This window comes from Triticum aestivum, chromosome 5B, assembly GCF_018294505.1.
Source record: "Triticum aestivum cultivar Chinese Spring chromosome 5B, IWGSC CS RefSeq v2.1, whole genome shotgun sequence".
Classification (NCBI taxonomy): domain Eukaryota; kingdom Viridiplantae; phylum Streptophyta; class Magnoliopsida; order Poales; family Poaceae; genus Triticum; species Triticum aestivum.
Genome location: NC_057807.1, coordinates 337,852,674 through 337,878,158, shown reverse-complemented (window position 1 = coordinate 337,878,158; position 25,485 = coordinate 337,852,674). Strand labels below are relative to the sequence as shown.

The window sequence follows — 25,485 nt, the reverse complement described above, 5'->3', positions numbered from 1 at the left end:
CTGAATAAAAAATTACGAAGTGGTCAACCAATTTTCGGAGATCTCCTATACAACGCGGCAGCGCGCACCCCGCGCGCCCAGTTGGGTCGGCCCATGCGCGGGGCGGGTGCCCACGTTTTTCTTCATTTTTATTTTTCCTTTTTCCTTTTTTGTTTTTGTTTTAATCTATATTAAAATAATTCAGGATTGGTTCTAAAATTCAAAATATTGTGAATTGTCATAAAAACAGTTCTTGAATTCATTTTTTTTAGTTTCAAAAGAATGAACATTTTTTTAATGACGATGAACATTTTTTATATTTCATGAACAAGTTCTGAATTTGATGAACAATTTTTTAACTTGATGAACAAAATTTGCATTCAAGAACATTTTTCTGAAAACTTGATGAATAAATTTTGAAATCAATGTACAAATTTTGAGTTTGGCGAACATTTTTTTAAATGATGAACAAATTTTGAATTTAATGAACATTTTTTAAGTCGGTAAACAATTTTTGAATTCTGGTGAACATTTTTGAAATCCGATGAACAAAAATTTGAATTTTATGAACATTTTTTGAAAATGATGAACATAATTTGAATTTAATGAATATTTTTTAGGTCGGTGAACAATTTTTGTATTTTGGTGAAAATTTTCTAAATCAGATGAACAAAAAATTTGAATTCAATGAAGGTTTTTGACAATGATGAATAAAAATTGGATTTAATGAACTTTTTTTAGGGAGGTGAGCAAATTTTGAATTTTGGTGAAAATTTTATTTGAATTGTGGAACAAGTTTTTTAAAATGATGAACATTTTTTGAATTCGATGAACGAAAATGTGTTCGTGAATTTGAAAAGAAAATTTACAAAAAAGTGCCCTACGCGATCCGCCCAATTTTCGGATATGATTCTCGGCCAACCCATCTATTAATAATCTGAGCCCAATCGAATTCGATACAAAATCTCAGGCCAACTGTGCGCAAGGGCCCATAGGCGGTGTCACCACAGTGCTGCAGTAGCACCGATGGGCATGGAGGAGCGGCGGCGTGGGATTGTTTACCGTGAGGCCGCGGCGGCGGCGGTGCACGCCACTACGCCAGTAAGAAGCAAGCGAGGGCCGTGTGGCGGCTGGAGATGGATAGCCTCTACTCCGGCGCGGGCCCGGCCTGGTTATGGTCTCATGGACGCGCGCAACCAGCGCCTGCGGACGCTTCCCGTCGCTGATTGCCAGGTGCGCTAAGGTCAACCACAGGCCAAACCATAAACTTCAGATTTATTGCTGTATTTCTGGATTTCGTACCAAGTGCTGGGGGATTTCTGGATTTATTGCTGTTATAAACAAGTTCGTTATCTATGTCCACAGACCACAATTAGCCTCTTTTTTTGCTGATTCACTTGATAGACAGAAAGGGATTATACAGTACAATAAACACATCAAGGACGCGGTATGGTGGAACATATATCGTGGTACTATACTAGTACATGAAAGGGACCTTGCTCAACATGGCCGGACCTGCACCGAGAAATTGTTTCATGTTAATAGGGAAGGGGGGGGGGGGGGGGGGGGGGGGATAAAATTTGGGTGTAAATGTAGTCTGAAGAAATAAAAAATCCTAACAGATGTTTAGTTTTTGATTCTGAGATCACTATGTTCTGTGTCTTTATAAGGCGTCGGAAAATTCTGTTCATTCAGCAGGTTGTAACAAAAGTTGGTTGCACATTAACAAGCCAGCGAACATTTGTCCATGGGAAAACGGGGTTAAGCACTAATGCAAGAAGTACTCCCAAATGGCGAACTTTCTCCCACCTCTACACTGCACTGCCCATGTATTTTTTATTTGTTTGTTTGTAGTTTGTCTATGGTTTATTTGGGTGCTCAGCTGCATTGCACAATCAGGATATTAGTTTACGTCTTCACAGTTTCTAAACCTGCCAAATGGACCAGCTGGAACATTGTTGCAAGCTTTGAGTGGTTTGAAAAGGTCCAGGCTACCATGTAGAAAACAAGTCCTTGGCTGGCCGGCTCCATTGCAAAAGCTTTGGTTTCGTTCTCTTCACTTTTCCTACCAAATGTAGCTGCCCTCCCAAACACCAACAGTGGCAGCAGCAATGAGTTCTCACCACTTTGTAATCATGGTGTTTTGCTTCTGCTCCTTATTGTTTTCCATCCATGCCCCTTTTGCTACCTCACTCTCCTTCAACTTCAACTTCTCCGATCCCGGCTCCTACTGCGCCCCGGATGCGGATATTGCCTGCGCTGGCGATGCCTTCTTCCACGCCCCTTTCATGGAGCTGTCCAAGAACGATATCAGTGAAGGCAACAACCACAGCATCGGTCGCGTATGGTACACGCAGCCGGTGCCGCTCTGGGACAAGGCCACCGGCGAGGTGGCCAGCTTTAACACTTCTTTCTCCTTCCAAATTAGGCCGGTCAACGCGGATTACAGCGCCGATGGGATGGCCTTCTTCCTTGGGCACTACCCGTCGGGCATCCCTCTGGGGAGCTATGGTGGGAATCTCGGACTTTTCAATGGTAGCAACAACAAGAATGCAACCGGTAGTGACCGTATTGTGGCGGTCGAGTTTGACACCTTCAGGAACATGCAATTGGACGACAATGACAACCATGTCGGTATCGATGTCAATTCCATTGTTTCGGTTGTGTCAACCTCACCTGATAAGAAACTTACACTAGGTACCACAATGACCGCGGAGATCAGCTACGAGAATAGCACAGAGAAATTGTCAGTTATTCTCTGGATCAGTGAAACCTCATACCGAATCAACACAAGTATTGACATGAAAATATGTTTGCCAGAGGAGGTGGCAATTGGCTTCTCAGCGGCTACTGGTAGCTCCATCGAGGTACACCGGGTTCTATCATGGTCATTCAACTCAACCCTAGCAGGTAAGAGTTTGTCGACATTGCTACCAGGAGTAGTGCCTGTGCCTCCTGAAACTGTGAGCTCCAAATCACAAAGAAAAGTACAGGCTACAATAGCATTTTCAGCTGCAATATTTTCTGTGTTGGTGTGTTCTTTCATGGGTTTTCTTCTACGGAAGCAACGAGTATGGAAGAAAGCAAATCAAACCTCCGATGGTGAATTTGAAGATGAAAATGATAAGGCTGAATTTGAGAAAGGGGTTGGCCCTAGGAGGTACCATTATAGTGAGCTTGCTGCTGCGACAGGCAACTTTGCAGAAGAAAAGAAGCTAGGGAGAGGTGGATTCGGCCATGTTTACCAGGGCTGCCTGCGGATTGATGACAAGGATCGCCATGTTGCGATAAAGAAGCTCTCGTCTGAATCATCTGTTCAAGGGAGGAAGGAGTTTGAGGCTGAGATCAAGATCATAAGTCGGCTCAGGCATCGGAACCTTGTCCAGTTAATTGGGTGGTGTGACAGTTGCAAGGGGCTCTTGATTGTCTATGAGCTGGTATCCGAAGGAAGTCTTGACAAGCATATATATAATAGAGGCGGGCTGCTAAAATGGCCTGAAAGGTACGAGGAATTATATGGTTTCTTGCGGAATTTCTTACATTTATAAGCATAATTGTACTTAAGATTAATTGATCAGTTCGTAGAAGAACTAATTGAAGTCTAAGACCAAAAATTCTTTTCAAAATGATAATTGGAGTCCAGTGATGAAAATGCACATAAATCCTACTTATTAGTCTGCAGATCAATGTTTCCATCCATATCAATGCTACTGTCAAGTTAAACTTTGAATATGCTATCTAATTTAGCACATAGTTGTTTTGCTGTAGGCCTCAGCATCAGATTATTCTGTATAGGGCTTACATAATACTCCCTCCGTTCCCAAATACTTGTCTTTCTAGGCATTTCAAATGGACTCAACATACGGATGTATGTAGACATATTTTAAAGTGTAGATTCACTCATTTTCCGCCGTATGTAGTCACTTGTTGAAATCTCTAGAAAGACAAGTATTTAGGAACGGAGGGAGTAGATAGCACTCTACGTCTCTACCTATTGGTATCTTGAGAAGGGAACCATTTGCCAACAACAATTTTCGTCCCAAGCTAGTTAGGTTAGGCTAGATGAAAACCAACAGAAACATGTGAGAACCCCAAAGAGAAAGTGAACCATTTGCAAAAAAAAAGGAACCAACACAGCTTTAACCTCGATAGCAAGAGGACAATAAATTGGTATTAAGATTATTGCAATAGTCTTCATGAGAGCACTAAGCTACGACGGTAAGGACCCATTAGTCCATTACCAATATTTACTCTCTGCCACTCTGTCTTCCCTGATGTTACACTTGACTGACCTTTTTATTATGAAGGGGTATATTGGCTTATTTTCAGGTCAACATTGTAAAGTCGAACCAACTGAAATTAAGTACTTCACTTGGCTAATGACCTTCCATTGACAGGTACAATATCATCGTTGGCCTCGGCTCTGCTCTGCGCTATCTCCATTCAGAGTGGGAGCAGAGCATCGTGCACGGCGACATCAAGCCAAGCAACATCATGCTCGACACATCATACAACACCAAGCTGGGGGACTTTGGCTTGGCAAGGCTTGTGGACCATGGAGCCAAGTCCGAGACAACCAAAGTCGTGATGGGAACCGCCGGATACATCGATCCTGAGCTTGTCAACACGCGCAGGCCGAGCACCGAGTCGGATGTCTACAGCTTCGGCATCGTCCTCCTGGAGGTGGTGTCTGGCCGACACCCTGTGGCGGAGTCAGAGGACAAGTTCTTTGTGCTGCTGAGATGGGTCTGGGACCTGCACATCAAAAACACTATACTTGAAGTGGTGGACAAGAGACTGAGGGGTGGTGATGAGATGGACGAGCGGCAGATGGAGCGCGTGCTGGTCGTCGGGCTCTGGTGCGCGCACCCCGACCGGAGCGAGCGGCCGTCTATGGCACAGGCGATGCATGTCCTGCAGTCCGAGGATGCCAAGCTGCCGGAGCTTCGGCCGCAGATGTACAGGGCTGAGCCTGTTCTTGCCATGTGGGAACATGGTTACACCGATCTGTCGGTGTGGACGTCCTCCAGTGGCTGCACTGCAGTTGGTTCTGATGCAGAACCGAGTAACTGATGCTACCGCCAGACTGGGTTCTCATTGTGAAGTTGATGCTTTCTAGGTAGACACGAAACAGAATCAATGTGTAACATTTAAACAATCACGCCCAGTTGGAAAATCTGCTCTCTTTGTCTAGGAGTGATTGAATTCACATAGCTTCCCAATAGTATTATTACACTTAATTTCTCATGGTTTCATATGTAATCTGTGACTAGAATGTTTTCCGTTTCAGACTGCAGGATGGAGATCTTGATTAATCACCTAGAAAAGGGTTTCTGGAAGATTTCATCATTTCCCAGAGTCAAGCTAGGTTGAAATAATATTATTAAGCCCAATTTCATATGCTTGAATTTTAGGTTTTTTCTCAGAATTGTTAGAAGTGGTTTAGCATTTTTAAATGATATAAAATCATTTCTAGAATTATTTTTGTAAAAGAAAAACTATTTCTCAATAATCCCTGTGAAAACTGATAACTCTCAGATCTGTTCGATCCAGATCTTACCCTTAGTATGAACACCATCTTTATTATAATTGAGAGAATTGTTTCGGTTGTGTGATCTACATCTCGCGGCGACGGTCAGATATGGCACATACCCTTTCGCCCTTCCCTCTCTTTCTCTCTCACTGACCGACGGAGCCCACAAATCAGTTGTTTTGTACCTCTCACCATTGCCATGGAAATAGGTGAAGCCACGGAGACGCGTGGTGCTACTTTCCCTCTCCATCCCCGAGCCCGTGGACGTGTCCAGGTGCAAACCCTCACTCCTTTGCGACCTCTCCTTCTCCTAGTGTGCTTTAAAGTCCCCCTAGTAGCCATTAGGACCAATGCACGAAACCGACATCGACTGCCTCTACACCCCCTCGCTCGAATCAACCTCCCATCACCTATAATAGGAGCTCCAAGGCACCCCTATCTTTGGTCTGCTCCTTTCCCCTCTGTTAGAATAATCTGATGCCATCATCGATCATCCGAGTATCAAGCAACCACATGAGGCACGACACCGAGATTTGTTAACGAGGTTCACTGAACATCGGCTACACCCCGGACTGGGACCTATACGGGGTATGGTCAGTTTGTAGAGCCCGAGGGTACGATCAGATTAATCAGGCTAGGACTGATACGGGGTACGATTTGATTAATCAGGCTAGCTTTGTTTACTTCAGTTTTGTTAAACACTTCTCTTCTCTGTTTGTAACTTAGATCTTGCCATCATGAAATGGGATTGTTGCCTTTGCACAACCAATTAATATTTTTCACGCAAAACAAATCGCATCATGGTACAAACAAGTTGAGATGAATTTTGTGGCCTTTGTTCAGTTCGATCCACATTGTTGCATTTCCCGCGGAAAAAAATCCACATTTACGTACTTGCTAGTTGGTCGGTCGCCTCCCGCATGTGCATGTTACATTGCTACGCTCGGCTTGTGGATGTGGGATCTCTCCTACCCAGTTCTGCAGGTAGGCTTCGGGAACCTCCCACATTCTCCAGGTAGGCTTCGGGAACCTCCCACACGCAACATCCTTTCTCACTCATCCGATTTGTCTGGTATATTTCGAGCTTCAAGCGGGGGGAACATGGGAAGGGGGTAAATTTGGCACACTATTTGATAAAACTAGACGATACCTCACATGTTGTTGTGGGAAAGTTTTATAACAACTTTCAATGAATATGATTGTATGAAACATGAATATGTGAAGTGATAATATGGTAACTAAGAGTTAAAATATACATATATTATTTATTGTGTCTCATACTGTATAGTTGTATTTTTTTATTAAATATAAATAGCATTATAAAATAGAAACTCTCATGCATGTTTGCATGTTGAGGTTGAATTTTCCTATGCATAATTGCATGTTGAGATTGGTCTTTTCCCATTCATGTTGCATGCTGAGGTGGCATGGTTGCATGTGAAAAGAAATATGTTAGTGGGGATAGTTTGCATGTTGAGGTGAGATTTTTCCTATGCAAAATTTTATTTTGAGATGGATTTTTTCCCCATACATGTTGCATACTGAGATGGCATGCTTGCATGTTAAGATAAATAGATTAGTGAGGGATAACTATCTAGATATAGAAGATGCCCCATTTTACTTTTTCATTTGCCCTGCAAGGCTCTTTTACTTCCATGGATGATCCAGGTAGCAATGCAGGGAAATAAATGGTTGTGGGACTTCAAGGACAACCTCTCGGCCACCTCCATCAATCCGCTCCTAGGCCCATGTAACAAATTGCAGTATATTCGTTTGCATCCCACAAAGCCATGACTCTCTCAGCTGGAGATGGACGGCAAATGACAAATTTAGCATGACATCCACATATGCGTTGCTCTTCATTACATGCATCTAGCCTCATTTCACCACGTTGACTTGGAAATCAGATGCTCTGCCAAAATGCCAATTTTTTCTGTGGGTGTCACCTAAGGGTCATTGTTTAACCACTCATAACCTGGCAAAGGAAGGATGGCCTCATAACCCAACATGCCCCCTCTGCCTTCAGTCGTAAGAGGACTCGACTCATCCGCTAACATCCTGCCCTTATTCGAAGGAGTTGTGGGAACCCATACTCGATATACTTCGACTAAATGTCTCCTTACTCGCATTGAAAACGAGACTCTAGTCCTTGGAGGTAGCGCTCCTCCGCGAACATGAACACGGAATTGACAAAATCATAGCGCTCGGTCATTGCATTGGTTTGGTGGAATTTATGGAGGATCTTTAGAAATGCTTCAACCACGGCTCAAACACGTTTTCCATATGCTTCTGAAGAAGCAAAGGGATGGGTGAAGGGAACAGGTGGATGTCGGAATGCGAAGGGTGATGACTCCAGTTGAAAGACCTCTTGAGCCAAACTAAGATTATTGCATGTTGCAATTTAAATTTCATGCTCTACTCTCTCCTCCTCTTCTTTTAATTTGTAAACATTATTTCTACTTGCAATGGAAGCAGTGGCCCTGCATTTCGTTAAAAATGATATGGATAACATGTTTGTACTTTAGTTTGTTAATTTGATAAGATGCCCAATTTACTTGGTTTACTGCTAATATTCAATATCTAAAGAGTCAATCTTCACTTAGATACTTCTCTTAACATGCACATATGCCACCCTCAGCATCATGTGCACATATGCCACCCTTAGCATCATGTAAACATGCATGAAAAGAATCACCTCAACAAGTAAATATGCATGAGAAAAAGCTCACATAAATAATTAAATACCATAAAGCGTATGTGTGTTCATTGATAGTTTTCATATTATTGATCCAAATATTTATATTTGATATAATGGATTAGCACCTCTGTAGACTTTTATAAGTAGTAATACTACCTCTGTCCAACACATGGGTATCATCTACTCCCTCCGTCCCAAACGCTCTTATATTATGGGATGGAGGGGTAGTTAAACTAAACTCATACTCCCTCCGTTTGAAAAAACTTGTCCCAATTTTGTCCCTCAAATGAATATATCTAGCACTGCTACTTCTTGAGCTTGCATTGATTTTTCCCTTGAAGATGAAAGAGTGATGCAACAAAGTAGAGATAAGTATTTCCCTCAGTTAGAGAACAAAGGTATCAACCCAGTAGGAGGTACAAGCAAGTCCCCAATCTTTGCACCTGCACAAACAATCAAACACTTGCACCCAACGCGATAAAGGGGTTGTCAATCCCTTCACGGACAATTGCAAAGGTGAGATCTGATAGAGATAGATAAAACTAAATAAAAGATAAAATATTTTTGGGGTTTTTGGTTTATAGATCTAGAAATAAAAGATTGCAAAATATTAGATCGGAAACAAATATGATGGAAAATAGACCCGGGGGCCATAGGTTTCGCTAGAGGCTTCTCTCTTGAAGGCAAATAATACGGTGCGTGAACAAATTACTATCGAACAATTGATAGAAAAGCGCAAAGTTATGATGATATCCAAGCCAATGATTATGCATATAGGCATCACGTCCATGTCAAGTAGACCGAGACGATTCTGCATCTACTTCTATTACTCCACACATCGACCGACTCCTGCCTGCATCTAGAGTATTAAGTTCAAAAGAACAGAGTAACGCTTTAAGTAAGATGACATGATGTAGAGGGATAAACTCAAGCAATATGATGAAAACCCCATCTTTTTATCCTTGATGGCAACAATGCAATACATGCCTCACTACCCTACTATGTCACTGGGTGAGGACACCCCAAGATTGAACCGAAAACTAAGCACCTCTCCAATTGCAAGAAATACCAATCTAGTTGGCGAAACCAAACCGATAATTCGAAGAGAAATACAAAGATATCAAATCATGCATATAAGAATTCAGAGAAGATTCAAATAATATTCATAAATAATCTGATCATAAATCCACAATTCATCATATCTCGACAAACACACCGCAAAAGAATATTACATCGGATAGACCTTCAAGAACATCGAGGAGAACATGGTATTGAGAATCAAAGAGAGAGAAGAAGCCATTTAGCTACTAGCTATGGACCCGTAGGTCTGAGGTAAACTACTCACACTTCATCGGAAGGCCAATAGGGTTGATGTAGATGCCCTCCGTGATCGAATCCCCCTCCGGCAGATCGCCGGAAAAGGCCCCAAGATGGGATCTCACGGGAATAGAAGGTTGTGGCGGCACAAAAGTATTTTTGTGGCTCTCTCTGAGGGTTTTGGAATATATGTGAATATATAGGATGAAGAAGTAGGTCAGGGGACTCTCGAGGGGGGCACAAGGCAGGCCCCCTAGGGCGCGCTCTCCACCCTTGCCGCCGCCTCGTGGGTCTTTTGGATTAGACTCCAAGTCCTCTGGGTGTCTTTTGGTCCAAGAAAAATCATCGTAAAGTTTTTTTCCGTTTGGACTCCATTTGATATTCCTTTTCTGCGAAACTCAAAAACAAGGAAAAAACAGAAACTAGCACTGGGCTCTAGGTTAATAAGTTAGTCACCCAAATAATATAAAATAGCATAAATGCATATAAAACATCCAAAACAGATAATATAATAGCATGGAACAGTAAAAAAATTATAGATACGTTGGAGACGTATCAAGCATCCCCAAGCTTAATTCCTGCTCGTCCTCAAGTAGGTAAATGATAAAAACAGAATTTTTGATGTGGAATGCTACATAACATATTTATCCATGTAATTTTCTTCATTGTGGCATGAATATTCTGATCCATCAAATTCAAAACAAAAGTTTAATATTGACATAAAAACAATAATACTTCAAGCATACTAATAAAGCAATCATGTCTTCTCAAAATAACATGGCCAAAGAAAGTTATCCCTACAAAATCATATAGTCTGGTGATACGTCTCCAACGTATCTACTTTTCCTAACGCTTTTCCTCTTGTTTTGGACTCTAATTTGCATGATTTGAATGGAACTAACCCCGGACTGACGCTGCTTTCAGCAGAACTACCATGGTGTTGTTTTTGTGCAGAAATATAAGTTCTCGGAATGGAACGAAACTTTACGAGGATTTTTTATGCAATATATTAGAAAATCTGGAGCCAAGAACTACCAGAGGGGGGCACTTGGGTGGCCACAAACCACCAGTGCATGCCCCCTCTCCAGGCGCGCCTAGGTGGGTTGTGCCCACCCGGTGGCCCCGTAGACCCTAAAACCGGTGCTATAAAATCACATATTTCCAGAAAAAAAATCAGGGAGAAAGTATTATCGCGTCCGCCGTCACCTCCTGTTCTTAGTCCGTTTGGGACTCCGGAGAGGGGGTCTTCGATCTTCGTCATCACCAACCCTTTTTGATCGCCAATTCCATGATGCTCCCCACCGGGAGTGAGTAATTCCTTCGTAGGCTCGCTGGTTGGTGAGGAGTTGGATGAGATTCATCATGTAATCTAGTTAGTTTTGTTAGGGCTTGATCCCTAGTATCCACTATGTTCTGAGATTGATGTTGCTATGACTTTGCTATGCTTAATGCTTGTCACTTTGGGCCCGGGTGCCATGATTTCAGATCTGAAAAGTTTATGTTATCACCATTATATCCATGTTCTAGATTCGATCTTGCAAGTTATAGTCACCTACTACGTGCTATGATCCGGCAACCCCGGAGTGACAGTAGTCGGGGCCACTCCCGGTGATGACCGTAGTTTGAGGAGTTCATGTATTCACCGTGTGTTAATGCTTTGTTCTGGTTCTCTATTAAAAGGAGGCCTTAATATCCCTTAGTTTCCAATAGGACCCCACTCCACGGGAGGGTAGGACAAAAGATGTCATGCAAGTTCTTTCCATAAGCACGTATGACTATTTACGGAATACATGCCTACACTATATTTATGAAATGGAGATAGTGTCGTATCTCCCTAGGTTATGACTGTCACATGATGAATATCATCCAACAAATCGTCGATCCAATTCCTATGAATTTATCTTATATTGTTCTTGCTAAGTTACTACTGCTATCGTTACCGTTACACTTGCTACAAAACTACTGCTATCACTGTTACCGTTACTATTGCTGCTGCTACTATTATCAAAACTATCATACTACTTTGCTACTGATCACTTTGCTGTAGATAATTAATCTCCAGGTGTGGTTGAATTGACAACTCAGCTGCTAGTACTTACAAATATTTTTTGGCTCCCCTTTTATCGAATCTATAAATTTGGGTTGAATACTCTACCCTTGAAAACTGTTGCGATCCCCTTACTTGTGGGTTATCAAGACCTTTTTCTGGCACCATTGCCGGGTAGCATAGCTATATTTGTTGAGTCACTTGGGATTATTATCAATTTATCACTATGAATAATCTGAAGGATGCTAAGACTATGATTTTTCCCTCTAAGACGAGGGGAGGTAAGGAACTTCCATCTAGCTCTGCCTTAGATTCACCTTCTGTTATAACTAAACTTGCAACACCACCACATGCTATCAATCATGATATGTCGCATGTTATTGATGATGCTACTTCTTCTATGAATGATACTTATGATGATGCTAGTACCTTGCTTAATGATGATGTGCCACTAGGTGATTTTCTTGATGAACAAATTGCTAGAGTAAGACAACATGACATTGTTGAAACTGATGATGAGCTTGAAACTGAAAATCTTGAAACACCTACTAGAATTAGTCCTCCTAGATATGAATTGCCAAAAGTACCGGAAGGTTATGTTATGAATGAGGAGACATCTAGAGATATTCTTGCTTGTAAGGATAGAGATGATCTAGAGAAATTATTATGCAAGTATAAAGAAAAATCTCTGAATGTTAGAATGCAATATGATCCTAAGTTTGCTACTTCACCTATATTTATTGATGATAAGGATTATGAATTCTCTATCGACCCATAGTTAATTACTTTGGTTGAATCTGATCCTTTCCATGGTTATGAAACTGAAACTGTTGTGGCACATCTTACTAAGTTGAATGACATAGCCACCCTTTTTACCCATGATGAGAAAACTCGCTACTACTATATTCTAAAATTATTTCCGTTCTCATTAACGGGTGATGCTAAATCTTGGTACAATACTCTTGCTCCTAGTTGTGTGCATAGTCCCCAGGATATGATTTATTACTTCTCTGAAAAATATTTCCCTGCTCATAAGAAACAAGCTGCCTTATAGGAAATATTTAACTTTGTGCAAATTAAAGAAGAGAGTCTCCCACAAGCTTGGGCTGATCTGCAGTCTGTTCGGGGTTCAGGAGAGGGGGATTCGTCGCCGTCGTCATCATCAACCATCCTCCATCACCAATTTCATGATGCTCACCGCCGTGCATGAGTAATTCCATCATAGGCTTGCTGGAAGGTGATGGGTTGGATGAGATTTACCATGTAATCAAGTTAGTTTTGTTAGGGTCTGATCCCTAGTATCCACTATGTTCTGAGATTGATGTTGCTTTGACTTTGCTATGCTTAATGCTTGTCACTAGGGCCCGAGTGCCATGATTTCAGATCTGAACCTATTATGTTTTCATGAATATATGTGAGTTCTTGATCCTATCTTGCAAGTCTATAGTCACCTATTATGTGTTATGATCCGACACCCCCGAAGTGACAATAATCGGGATACTTCTCGGTGATGACCATAGTTTGAGGAGTTCATGTATTCACTATGTGCTAATGCTTTGTTCCGGTTCTCTATTAAAAGGAGGCCTTAATATCCCTTAGTTTCCACTAGGACTCCGCTGCCACGAGAGGGTAGGACAAAAGATGTCATGCAAGTTCTTTTCCATAAGCACGTATGACTATATTCGGAATACATGCCTACATTACATTGATGAATTGGAGCTAGTTCTGTGTCACCCTATGTTATAGCTATTACATGAGGAATCGCATCCGACATAATCATCCATCACTGAGCCAATGCCTACGAGCTTTTCACATATTGTCCTTTCCTTATTTACTTTTCCGTTGCTACTGTTACCACTACTACAAAACTGTTATCTTTATTTTTGCCATTGTTACCATTACTATCATACTACTTTGCTACTAAATACTTTGCTGCAGATACTAAGTTATCCAGGTGTGGTTGAATTGACAACTCAACTGCTAATACTTAAGAATATTCTTTGGCTCCCCTTGTGTTGAATCAATAAATTTGGGTTGAATACTCTACCCTCGAAAGCTGTTGCGATCCCCTACACTTGTGGGTTATCAAGACTAATTTCTGGCGCCGTTGCCGGGGAGCATAGCTCTATTCTTTGAGTCACTTGGGATTTATATCTGTTGATCACTATGAGGAACTTGAAAGAAGAAAGAACTAAGATTTTGCCCTCAACTACGAGGGGAGGTAACGAACTGCCATCTAGCTCTGCACTAGATTCTCCTTCCGTTATTAGTAAGCTTGTGACACCTAAACCTGCCACTGCTATGAATTCTAATATGTCGCATGTTATTGATGATGCCACTTCTGCTATGCATGATACTTATGATGAAACTACTTCTGTGCGTGATACTACTGTGCCATTAGGTGAATTTCTTGATGAACAACTTGCTAGGGTTAGAGAGAATGAAATTATTGAAGATGCTATTATTGATGATAGTGATGATGAAAGTTCTCCCTCTGATTATGAATTACTTGTTGTTCTTGAGGGTTATGTTATGAATGAGGAAGCTGCTAGAGCTATCTTTGCTTGCAAAGATAGATATGATCTTAAGAAATTATTAGCTAAATGGAAGCAGCAATCTCTTAATGCTAGAATGAAACCTGACCCTGCTTTTGCTACTTCACCTATTTATGTTACTGATAAGGATTATGAATTCTCTGTTGATCATGAAATTATTACTTTAGTTGAATATGATCCTTTTTATGGCCTTGAATCTGAAACTGTTGAGGCACATCTTACCAAGTTGAATGATATAGCCACCCTGTTTACTAATGATGAGAAATCTCTCTATTATTATATCCTTAAGATATTTCCGTTCTCATTAAAGGGTGATGCTAAGACTTGGTTTAATTCTCTTGATCCTGGTTGTGTGCGTAGTCCCCGGGATATGATTTATTACTTCTCTGCTAAATATTTTCCTGCTCATAAGAAACAAGCTGCCTTGCAGGAAATATATAATTTTGTGCAAATCAAAGAAGAGAGTCTCCCACAAGCTTGGGGGAGGCTTCTCCGATTACTTAATGCTTTGCATGATCATCCTCTTAACAAAAAATGAAATACTTGATATCTTCTATAATGGACTAACCGATGCTTCCAAGGACTACTTGGATAGTTGTGCTAGTTGTGTTTTCAGGGAAAGAACAATTGACCAAGCTAAATTACTATTGAATAATATGTTGACTAATGAAAATAATTGGACTCTCCCTGAGCCAATTCCCGAGGCAATTCCTGAGCCAATTGAGGCAACTCCTGAGCCTATCCCTAAACCTACTCCGAAGAAGAGGGGTGTTCTATTTCTCAGTCCTGAAGATATGCAAGAGGCAAAGAAATCAATGAAATAAAAAGGTATTAAAGCTGAAGATGTTAAGAATTTACCACCTATTGAAGAAATACATGGTCTTCATATACCGCCTGTTGAGGAAACACATTGTCTTGATAACCCGACACAGGTAGTAAAGGTAAATTCTCTCTATAGATATGATAAAGTTGAAATTCCCTCTACTAAATTTCATAGCCAATGCTTAGATGATTTTGATGACTTTATGGCTAGACAAGAAAGTTTTAATGCTTATGTTGGTAGAGAATTAAAGAATAATGCTTTTGAAATAGGACGCTTGAGTGATTATATGGCTAGAGTTAAAGATGAACTTAAACTTATTAGCAAATATGCTTCTATGGTTACCACTCAAGCTGAGCAAGTACTTAAAGCTCAAAGTGATTTGCTTGATGAATTAAATAATACACATGATTTTGCTGTTAGAGTGGCTACTAGAACTGGTAGAATGACTCAAGAACCTTTGTATCCTGAAGGCCACCCTAAGAGAATCGAGCAGGATTCTCAGAGAAATAATTTAGAGGCACCTAGTTCTTCCAAAAAGAAGAAAAATAAAAATGATAGGACTTTGCATGCTTCTAATGAACCTGTTGTAGACACACCTGAGAATCCCAATGATATTTCTATTTCTGATGCTAAAACACAATCAGGTGATGAACATGAACCTAGTGATAATGTTAATGATAATGTTCGTGTTGATGCTCAACCTAGCGAAAATAATGAAGTAGAGATTGAACCTGCTGTTGATCTTGATAACCCACAATCAAAGAATCAACGTTATGATAAGAGAGATTTTGTTGCTAGGAAGCACGGTAAAGAAAGAGAACCATGGGTTCAGAAACCCATGCCCTTTCCTCCTAAACCATCCAAGACAAAGGATGATGAGGATTTTGAGCGCTTTGCTGAAATGATTAGACCTATCTTCTTATGTATGCGCTTGACTGATATGCTTAAAGTAAATCCGTATGCTAAGTATATGAAGGATATCATTACAAATAAAATAAAGATACCGGGAGCTAAAATTTCCACCATGCTTGCTAATTACACTTTGAAGGGTGGAATACCAAAGAAACTTGGAGATCCAGGGGTACCCACTATACCATGCTCCATTAAAAGAAATTATGTTAAAACTGCTTTATGTGATCTTGGAGCCGGTGTTAGTGTTATGCCTCTCTCTTTATATCATAGACTTAAATTGAATAAGTTGACACCTACTGAAATATCTTTGCAAATGGCTGATAAAATAACTGCTATACCTGTCGGTATTTGTGAGGATGTGCCTGTTGTGGTTGCAAATGTCACTATCTTAACGGACTTTGTTATTCTTGATATTCCCGAGGATGATAGTATGTCGATTATCCTTGGTAGGCCCTTTTTGAATACTGCAGGGGCTGTTATTGATTGCAACAAAGGCAATGTCACTTTTCATGTTAATGGTAATGAGCATACAGTACACTTTTCGAGGAAACAACCTCAAGTTCATAGCATCAATTCTATTGGAAAAGTTCCAACTATCATTATTGGAGGTTTTGAATTTCCTCTTCCTACTGTCAAGAAAAAGTATGATATTCTTATTATTGGGGATGTTCATATCCCTGTTGAGGTAACTTAGTGTTATTCGAAATTTCTCTGATTCCGTGTTATTCAGAATGAGCTTGTTAACAAGACTTGATAAACTTTGTTAGTGGATTCATTTTGATGATCATGAGATGGATGAAACTAGAAGGCACAACCTTCTGTACCCTCTTTTTACTTTCTGTTATTTAGAATAAATAAAGCAAAAATAGTATTATCTGTCTTTTTTCTTATTTATCCGTGCAATAAAAAATATCCCGAAAATAAAAGTGCTCCAAATGTCCTGCAAATTTAGTATGATTTTTTATGGATTATTTGAGGATTTTAGGCACTGAAAACACGACAGGAGGGGCAAGCACCAGGCCACGAGGGTGGAGGGCGCGCCCCCTGTCTCCTGGGCCCATGATGGCACCCCTCCACTTATTCTTGCACCCACACACTCCATCTTCTTCCCAAAAAATCCCCATCCAGCTCAAGCACGAGTTCTAGCTCATTTTGCTGCGATTTTCAATCTCCTTGCTCAAAGCTCCATTCACAAAACTGCTTTGGGAGATTGTTGCTTGGTATGTGACTCCTCCATTGGTCCAATTAGTTTTTGTTCTAGTGCTTTATTCATTGCATTTTTTTGCTGCATAGGTGGCCCTGTTCTTGAGCTTGCATGTCAAATTTATGAGGTCCCAAGTAATTCTAATGCATGATATGGGCTCTAGGCACTTGTAGGAGTAGTTGCTACCAATCTTATTTAGTTTTATTCACTTTTATTTTGAAGTTACTAAAAAATTTAGAAATTTTCAAAAAATGATAAGGAGATTTTTGAGGGGCTCTTCTAGCCAAGGCTCCCAGGAAAAACAAGCCAAAGAGAAGGAAAAGGCCAAGTATAATCTTCCTCGTGTAGCGGAAGTACGGCCGTGTGAATGGCCCTATGATGAATTCTTGAGAGAGGCCAGGATTTATGAAGACTTTTATTCTTTGATTGAAAATGCAGGCCTCACCGACTTCCTCCACGACCGGATCGATCATGGGATCCGAAGGAGATGGCTAGCCAGTGGTATCCTGATTACACCCCTCAGTACACCGGGGAGAGTAGCCGCGGTCCTTGGCAATAGACCAACTTAGGCCAAAAGCCTAAGCTTGGGGAGTACGTATTTCTCACCGACTTTACATTCATGTTCACACACTATTCTAGTTATCGGTGCTCATACTCTTTCATTGTATTATCCATGCTAGTTTAATTTTCTTTTTCTAGCTTTCTTCTTGTGTGTTTAATAAACCTTAAGAAAAACCAAAAAAAGTAGTTAGTTTAATTTCCATGCTTGTATTAGTAATTAAATTGAAAACCCAAAAAGATTTCTCGTTCTTCTTTTACTTGTTGGGAGCTTTCCCGTGTAAATAGTTTTATTTTCTTTTCTTTCCTTTGGGGGTCGAGAGTAGAAGACCATATTGAAAATGTTTAGTGGCTCTCTTATGCATGATTGTTTATTTAACTTAGAGCCCATATTACTTTGTCTTCTCTCTTGAGTTGAATGCTTGCAGATTCCAGCTTAGTCCAATGCACGTGCACTATTATTATTATACACATCGTTCGGTCGTGCAAGTGAAAGGCAATAATGACGATATATGATGGACTGATTGAGATGAGAAAAGCTGGTATGAACTCGACCTCTCTTGTTTTTGTAAATATGATGAGTTCATCTTTCCTGATTAAGCTTGTTATGAAGTAAACATATTTGCAATGACTTTTAGTGATTATAGTTGCTTGTGCCATGCTTGATTAGCTATGAGTTATAATGGTTTACCTTGCATGCCAACATGCTATTAAAATGATTGTGATGTGGTATGATGGGATGGTATCCTCCTTTGAATGAATTGAGTGACTCGACTTAGCACATGTTCACGCATGTAGTTGAAACAAATCAACATAGCCTTCACAATATTTATGTTCATGGTAGATTATATCCTACTCATGCTTGTACTCGGCATGAATTAATTTTAATGCATGTTCATGACTGTTGTCGCTCTCTCAGTTGGTCGCTTCCCAGTCTTTTGCTAACCTTCACTTGTACTAAGCGGGAATACTTCTTGTGCATCCAAAATCCATAAACCCCAAAGTTGTTCCATATGAGTCCACCATACCTTCCTATATGCGATATCTACCTGCCGTTCCAAGTAAATTTGTATGTGCCAAACTCCAAATCTTCAAATGAAATTCTGTTTTGTATGCTCGAGCAGCTCATGTTTCAACTAGGGTTGTTTGTATCTTCCATGCTAGGTGGGTTATTCTCAAGAGGAGTGGACTCCACTCCTCATTCACGAGAAAGGGGCGGTAACCGGGATGCCCAGTCCCATGATCCAAAAAGATCAAAGCAAATCAATATAATTAAACAAAACTCCCCCAGGGCTGTTGTTAGTTGGAGGCACTCGTTGTTTCGAGCAAGCCATGGATTGATGCCTGTTGGTGGTGGGGGAGTATAAACTTTTACCATTCTATTCGGGAACTGCCTATAATGCATGTAGTATGGAAGATATCGCCATCTCATAGTTGTTGCGTTGACAGTGAAAGTATGCCGCTCAAAATGTTATTCATCTCTATTTTAAAATCAAGCTCTGGCACCTCTACAAATCCCTGCTTCCCTCTGCGAAGGGCCTATCTATTTACTTTTATGTTGAGTCATCATCCTCTTATTAAAAAGCACCCGCTAGAGAGCACACTGTCATTTGCATTCATTACTATTGGTTTATATTGGGTATGACTTGACTGGATCTCTTTTACCATGAATTACAATGTTTAGTCAATCCTTGATCTTTAAAGGTGCTCTGCATTTATGTTTTGCGGTCCCAGAAAGGGCTAGTGATATACCATTGTGTTATATCATATTGTGATTGTTTTGAGAAAGTGTTGTCTTCCGAGTTTTATTATTATTGCTCGCTAGCTGATTATGCCATTGATATGAGTAATTGTGAGACCTAAGTGTTATTGTGAGTATGGTTAGTTCATAATACTTGCTGAAAAATTGAATGCTGGCTTTACATATTTACAACAACAAGAGCTAATAGAGTTTGTAAAAGTTTTTCTTTATCACTTCCAGTTTATCAACTGTATTGCTTGAGGACAAGCAAAGGTTTAAGCTTGGGGGAGTTGATATGTCTCCAACGTATCTACTTTTCCAAACACTTTTGCCCTTGTTTTGGACTCTAACTTGCATGATTTGAATGAAACTAACCTGAACTAACGCTGTTTTCAGCAGAACTACCATGATGTTGTTTATTGTGCAGAAACCAAAGTTCTCGGAATGACCTGAAAATCCATGGAGATACGTTTTGGAAAATATATAAAATATTGGTGAAAGAATCAAGGCCAGGGGGCCCACACCCTGTCCATGAGGGTGGGGGCGCGCCCTCCCCCCTGGGCGCGCCCCCTATCTCATGGGCCCCCTGATGCTCCACCGACCTCAACTCCAACTCCATATATTCCGTTTCACGGAGAAAAAAATCAGAGAGAAAGTTTCATCGCGTTTTACGATACGGAGCCGCCGCCAAGCCCTAATATCTCCCAGGAGGGCTGATCTGGAGTCCATTCAGGGTTCCGGAGAGGGGGATTCGTCGCCGTCGTCATCATCAACCATCCTCCATCACCAATTTCATGATGCTCACCACCGTGCGTGAGTAATTCCATTGTAGGCTTGCTGGACGGTGATGGTTGGATGAGATTTACCATGTAATCAAGTTAGTTTTGTTAGGGTTTGATCCCTAGTATCCACTATGTTCTGAGATTGATGTTGCTATGACTTTGCTATGCTTAATGCTTGTCACTAGGGCCCAAGTGCCATGATTTCAGATCTGAACCTATTATGTTTTCATGAATTGTAAGTGCATCTAGTGCCCCTTAGTGATTTTGGTGTATTGAAGACTTATAGGTTAAGGGACTGATGCGTTTGTGAGTGTACACAAGTCTATAAGTCTATGAGGAGTTTAGATATTTACAAAGAAAGTCGACCCCTAAAAATGAAGTTCTTCAACTGAAGACTTTGGATTTCTGAAGACTTTCTGAAGACTTTGAAAGTGAAGAAATTGGTGTGACCTTGAAGACTAGGCAATCATTCGAGGAACATGAAGGTTAGCAAAGTGAGGATCATGATAGCCCTGAGGAATTCAAACCTCAAATATTCCGACCGTTGCTATGCTACGCGCCAGCTGTCCCAAAATATCTACCCACCTGACGGTCATATCAGACAAGGGCATTTATGTCTTATCATGTCGGGCTGCTCCCTAGGCTATAAATAGCCGCCCCCTACAACCACTAGTTGGTTGGCTGCTCCGAGAGAAACTGACACTTGTCATTTGAGAGCAACCCATCCTCTGAGGACTTTGAGCGAAAATCATCAAGTGAGGAAATCCCAAACCCAAACCTACAAAACCCCAAGTGATTGAGCATCACTGAAGAGATTGATCCTGCGTGGATCCGATGCTTGTTTCCTTTGAAGACTGTGCTTCTTCCATACGGTTAGGCGTCAAGGTCTAGAGCATCCAAGAGGAATTGTGGATCGCCGAGTGACCGAGTTTGTGAAGGTTCGGAAGTCACCTGAAGACTTACCACGAGTGATTGGGCGAGGTCTGTGTGACCTTAGCTCAAGGAGAATACGGTGAGGACTGTGTGTCCGGGACTGGGTGTCCTCGAGTTTAAATACTCAGCCGCTCCAACCAGATGTACAACTAAGACAGCAGTTGGAGCTGGTCTACCAAATCATTGTCTTCACCGAGCTAACTGGTTCTATCTCCTCAACTCTTTCATTTCCTCATGTATGTTGTTGTGTGTTTGTTCATATCTGTTTGAAGACTTTGACTGAAGACTTTCTCAATTTCCTCAGTTCTATTTCTTCAGTATGATCGTCTTCTTCCTTGTGTTATCCTGTGTTTACGCTTTCCGTAGTATGTGCTTGTCTTCATTTCATCATGATGACTATGCTTGTGTTCTGTTATGTTCCTTTCTGAGTACTTATTCCGCTGCAAGTAGTTCTTCATTTAGGAATTTCCTCACCAACAAATTCCTCAGTGAAGAATTCACAAAAATCGCCTATTCACCCCCCATCTAGTCGATATAACGCACTTTCAATTGGTATTAGAGCAAGGTACTCCCTTGTTCTGTGTGATTTTGGTTTAACCACCTGGAGTTCTAGTTATGTCGACTGCAGGTATGATCAAGGTCTCCGCTGGGTGTCCGACCTTCGATGGCACGGACTACCCCTACTGGAAGAATAAGATGCGAATGCATCTTGAGGCAATTGACAACGATCTCTGGTATATTGTGGAAAATGGTGTTCCCTCAGTCATGCCTTCCATGAATGTTGCTGATGTGAAGAGATTCAAGCAACTTGATTCTCAAGCGAAGAATATCATATGTGGCCATCTGAGTAAAGGGCGGTATGGTAGAGTGAGTGCTTTGGAAACTGCTAAGCTTATCTGGGATAGGTTCTCCAAAGTAAACGAAGGAGTCTCAACTCAACGTGACTCTCGTGTTGATGTTCTTTGCAATCTCTTCAACCGCTTCAAAAGACTCGACAATGAAAATGTTCAGCAAACCTTCGATCGCCTCACTGATATCTCAAATGAGCATCAGGCGCTTGGCGCCACTGATATCACCGACCATGAGGTGGTGAAGAAATTGCTGAGATCGCTCGATTCTTCATTTGACACTCTGGCACTAATGATCCAAGAGCGTGCTGATTACAAGTCACTTGATCCTGCTGATATCCTCGAGAGGCTAAATACTCATGAGTTCTAGCTTGCTGAGAAGAGAGATCTATATGGTTCGAGCTATGGCAAACCACGTGCTCTGAAGGCCAAGGCAGTCTCTGAGTCTGAGGAAGAAGACTCTACCAGCAGCCTTGGTGATCCTGAAGAACTGAGCCAGGAACTAGCACTGCTCGTGAGGAAATTTTAGAAGTTCTCAAGACGTGGTCGCTTTGGAAAATCCTCAAGGAGCAACGATTCCTCATCTAGTGACTACAAGAAAAGGCTGTGCCACAAATGCAAGAAGCCTTGTCACTACATTCAAGATTGTCCTTAGTGGGACAAGGAATTAAAGAAGAAGAAATACAAGGATTACAGTTCTGATGATCCCAAGAAGAAGAAGAAATCTTCAAAGTCTTCATCATCAAAATCCTCAAAGTCTTCATCTCACAAGAAGAGCAGCTCCAAGAAGGCTCGGGCATTCATTGGCATGGAAATGGATTCTGAGGCTGAATCTGAGGATCATGAGGAAGAAGAGGCATCCGAGGAGTCCGAGTCAGGCATGGCAAGTCTAGCTCTTGCTACCACATTTGTCAGCAAGTCTATCTTCAACTCTGAAGAAAATGGCAACACCAACAATGCTGATAAAGGCAATGATGACTACGCTCCCACCTATTGCTTCATGGCAAAGGGTGACAAGGTAACTAAATACCCCTCCTCTAAATCAAGTGAGAATGAATCTGATGAAAATCTTAAGCCCAGCTACTCTAAACTTGCTAAGATTGCTGTGAAAAAACAAAAGGCCATTGAAAAGCTTCAAAACATGCTAGACAAAAGTGATGATATGTTGGGTGATGAAATGGACAGCACTAAAGACTTAACTGAAAATCTTCAGAGACTTTAGTCTAAGTTTGACAACCTTCAAAGTCATCATAACACTCTGTTATCTGATCATGAGAAGCTTTCTTATGAATTTCTTCAAAGAAAGCAAGATCTTGAGAAGCTAAGAGTGAGTTATGAAGATCTTCAGAAGGATCGCGATTCATTACTTGCTCAACAAATCAACGCTACTCAGGGAGAATTTGTTCCTCCATGTCTGAAGTGCATAGAACGTGAATCTGCTAATTCTTCACCTGAATGTTCAAATGCTTCAAATGTTACAAATTCTTCACCTGTCTCTGCTATCACTAATTCCTCATCTGAGGACATTGCTAGTACTACTAATGATGCATGGCTGAAGGAATTGTACACAACAGGCATGTACAAAAGCCTCAAAGGGCATCAGATTCTTTGTGATGTGCTCCAAAAGCAGATCCTCAACAGAAACCCTAGGAAATAGGGTATTACCTTTGAGAGGAAACTCAGTGCTGATGGAAAACATTGGAAGACTGAGTAGTACCCCAAAACCTCATGGGTTGCTGCAAAGGGACCTCCAGTTGATCCATCCAATCTATCTGGCTTTACATGTGAATCTCCTCATTCTTCTGATGAGTCATTTGACTCCAACTATAAATTGTTCAAAAATCAGAATGGTGAAGTATTTGCTAGATATGTTGGCACTAACTACAGGAACGGTTCCCCTATGAAGAAAATCTGGGTTCCAAAAAGTTATCTTGAAAGTTTTCAGGTGAATGTCCTCATGACACCTCGTGTGAAGAATAGGAACCCCAGATCAAATTCTTCATATGGACCTAATTCTTCATATGGATCAAATTACTCAAAAGGATCAAAGTCCTCATATGATCATCATCGAGCTAACCCTTCTGTTTCGCAGGGTAGAGCTACGGGCTATGAATGAACATTATTCTTCAAATTATTATGTTCATAAGTCCTCGAAGAATTTCTCTACTTACTCATATGCTTACCCTAACCCCTCTTATGTGAAACGAAGCGGACTGGCTTCTATGCCACCTTTCTCCTATGGTGCTTGCAGAGTGATGAAATCTTTGCCACCCCTTCAGATGTGGGTGGTGAAGAAAAAGAACTAATCTCTTATGCAGGGTCAGGTCTCCAGACATGCTCAAAACGTCTGAAGAATTTGCTGGAGACCTGAGTGTGCCTGAAAGGACGTAGGCTAATCATGAAGAAATGATTTTTCATTTCTCACATCCTCATACTGATTTATATGTGCTATTGCTTGATGAAATTGAACTGATGATATTGATGTCATATTCTTCACTGATGAAGTATATGAGTTCGTAAGTTGCACTAATTCATCTGCAGGATGATCAGCCCAAAGCAAACGAGTGGGTCCTCGATAGTGGATGTACAAATCACATGACGGGTGACAAGAATCTATTGATGGATGCTCCTTTATCACCGTCACATCTAAAGCATATCATCTTCGCTGACAAAGGCAAAAGTCAGGTATTGGGTCTAGGTAAGGTTGCGATCTCAAAGGATCAACACATGGACAAAGTCATGCTTGCCGAGTCCTTAGGATACAACCTCATGTCTCTCTCAATGCTTTGTGATCTTGATATGGTTGCTGTCTTTGGAAGATATCATTGTGTAATGATCATGGAAGCTGGCCATTCCAAAGTCTTCGAAGGCTTTAGGAGAGGAGATTTGTATATTGTTGATTTCTCTACAGACCACAACCAGCCGTGTGCTTACTTGCAAAAGCTTCAGAAGGCTGGCTATGGCATCAACGACTTGGTCATGCTGGCATGAGGAATCTGCACACGCTTGCGAAGAAGAAGCATGTCATTGGCATTGAGAATGTCAAATTCCTCAAGGATCACTTATGCGGAGCTTGTGAAGCTGGAAAGATGACAAAGGCCAAGCATCCAGCAAAGACTGTCATGACTACCACTCGTCCATTTGAATTGCTTCACGTGGATCTCTTTGGTCCTAACCACTATTCTGCAATTCTTAATGATGCATCTCAATATGGATTTGTTATTGTTGATGATTATTCTTGTTACACATGGGTGCACATTGCCACTTACAAACATGAAGTGCAGGAAGTCTTCAAATGATTTTCCTCGAGGGCTTCAACCAACTTTGGTGTGAAGATCAAGCACATCCGAACTGACAATGGGACCGAGTTCAAGAATTCCGGTCTGGATGGCTATCTTGATGAACTTGGTATTACTCATGAGTTATCTGCTCCTTATACTCCTCAGCAGAATGGCATCACTACAAAAAAAATATACTTCCGTGATGATACGTGTTTGTCATAGTAGGTCACATTTTTTGTCATGCATGTACATCCATGATGATTTTATGACAGAA

At 41.1% G+C, this 25,485-nt stretch overlaps 1 protein-coding gene across 1 annotated transcript; it reads left to right on the top strand.

Moving 5' to 3' along the window:
* Positions 1–989: 989 nt before the first annotated feature.
* Positions 990–5,194, top strand: LOC123116081 (L-type lectin-domain containing receptor kinase IX.1-like). The gene is made up of 3 exons (XM_044537086.1): positions 990–1,212; positions 2,058–3,481; positions 4,377–5,194. Exons 1-3 carry the CDS (start codon positions 1,006–1,008, stop codon positions 5,050–5,052), a joined length of 2,307 nt encoding a protein of 768 aa, XP_044393021.1. The 5' UTR covers positions 990–1,005; the 3' UTR covers positions 5,053–5,194.
* Positions 5,195–25,485: the final 20,291 nt, after the last annotated feature.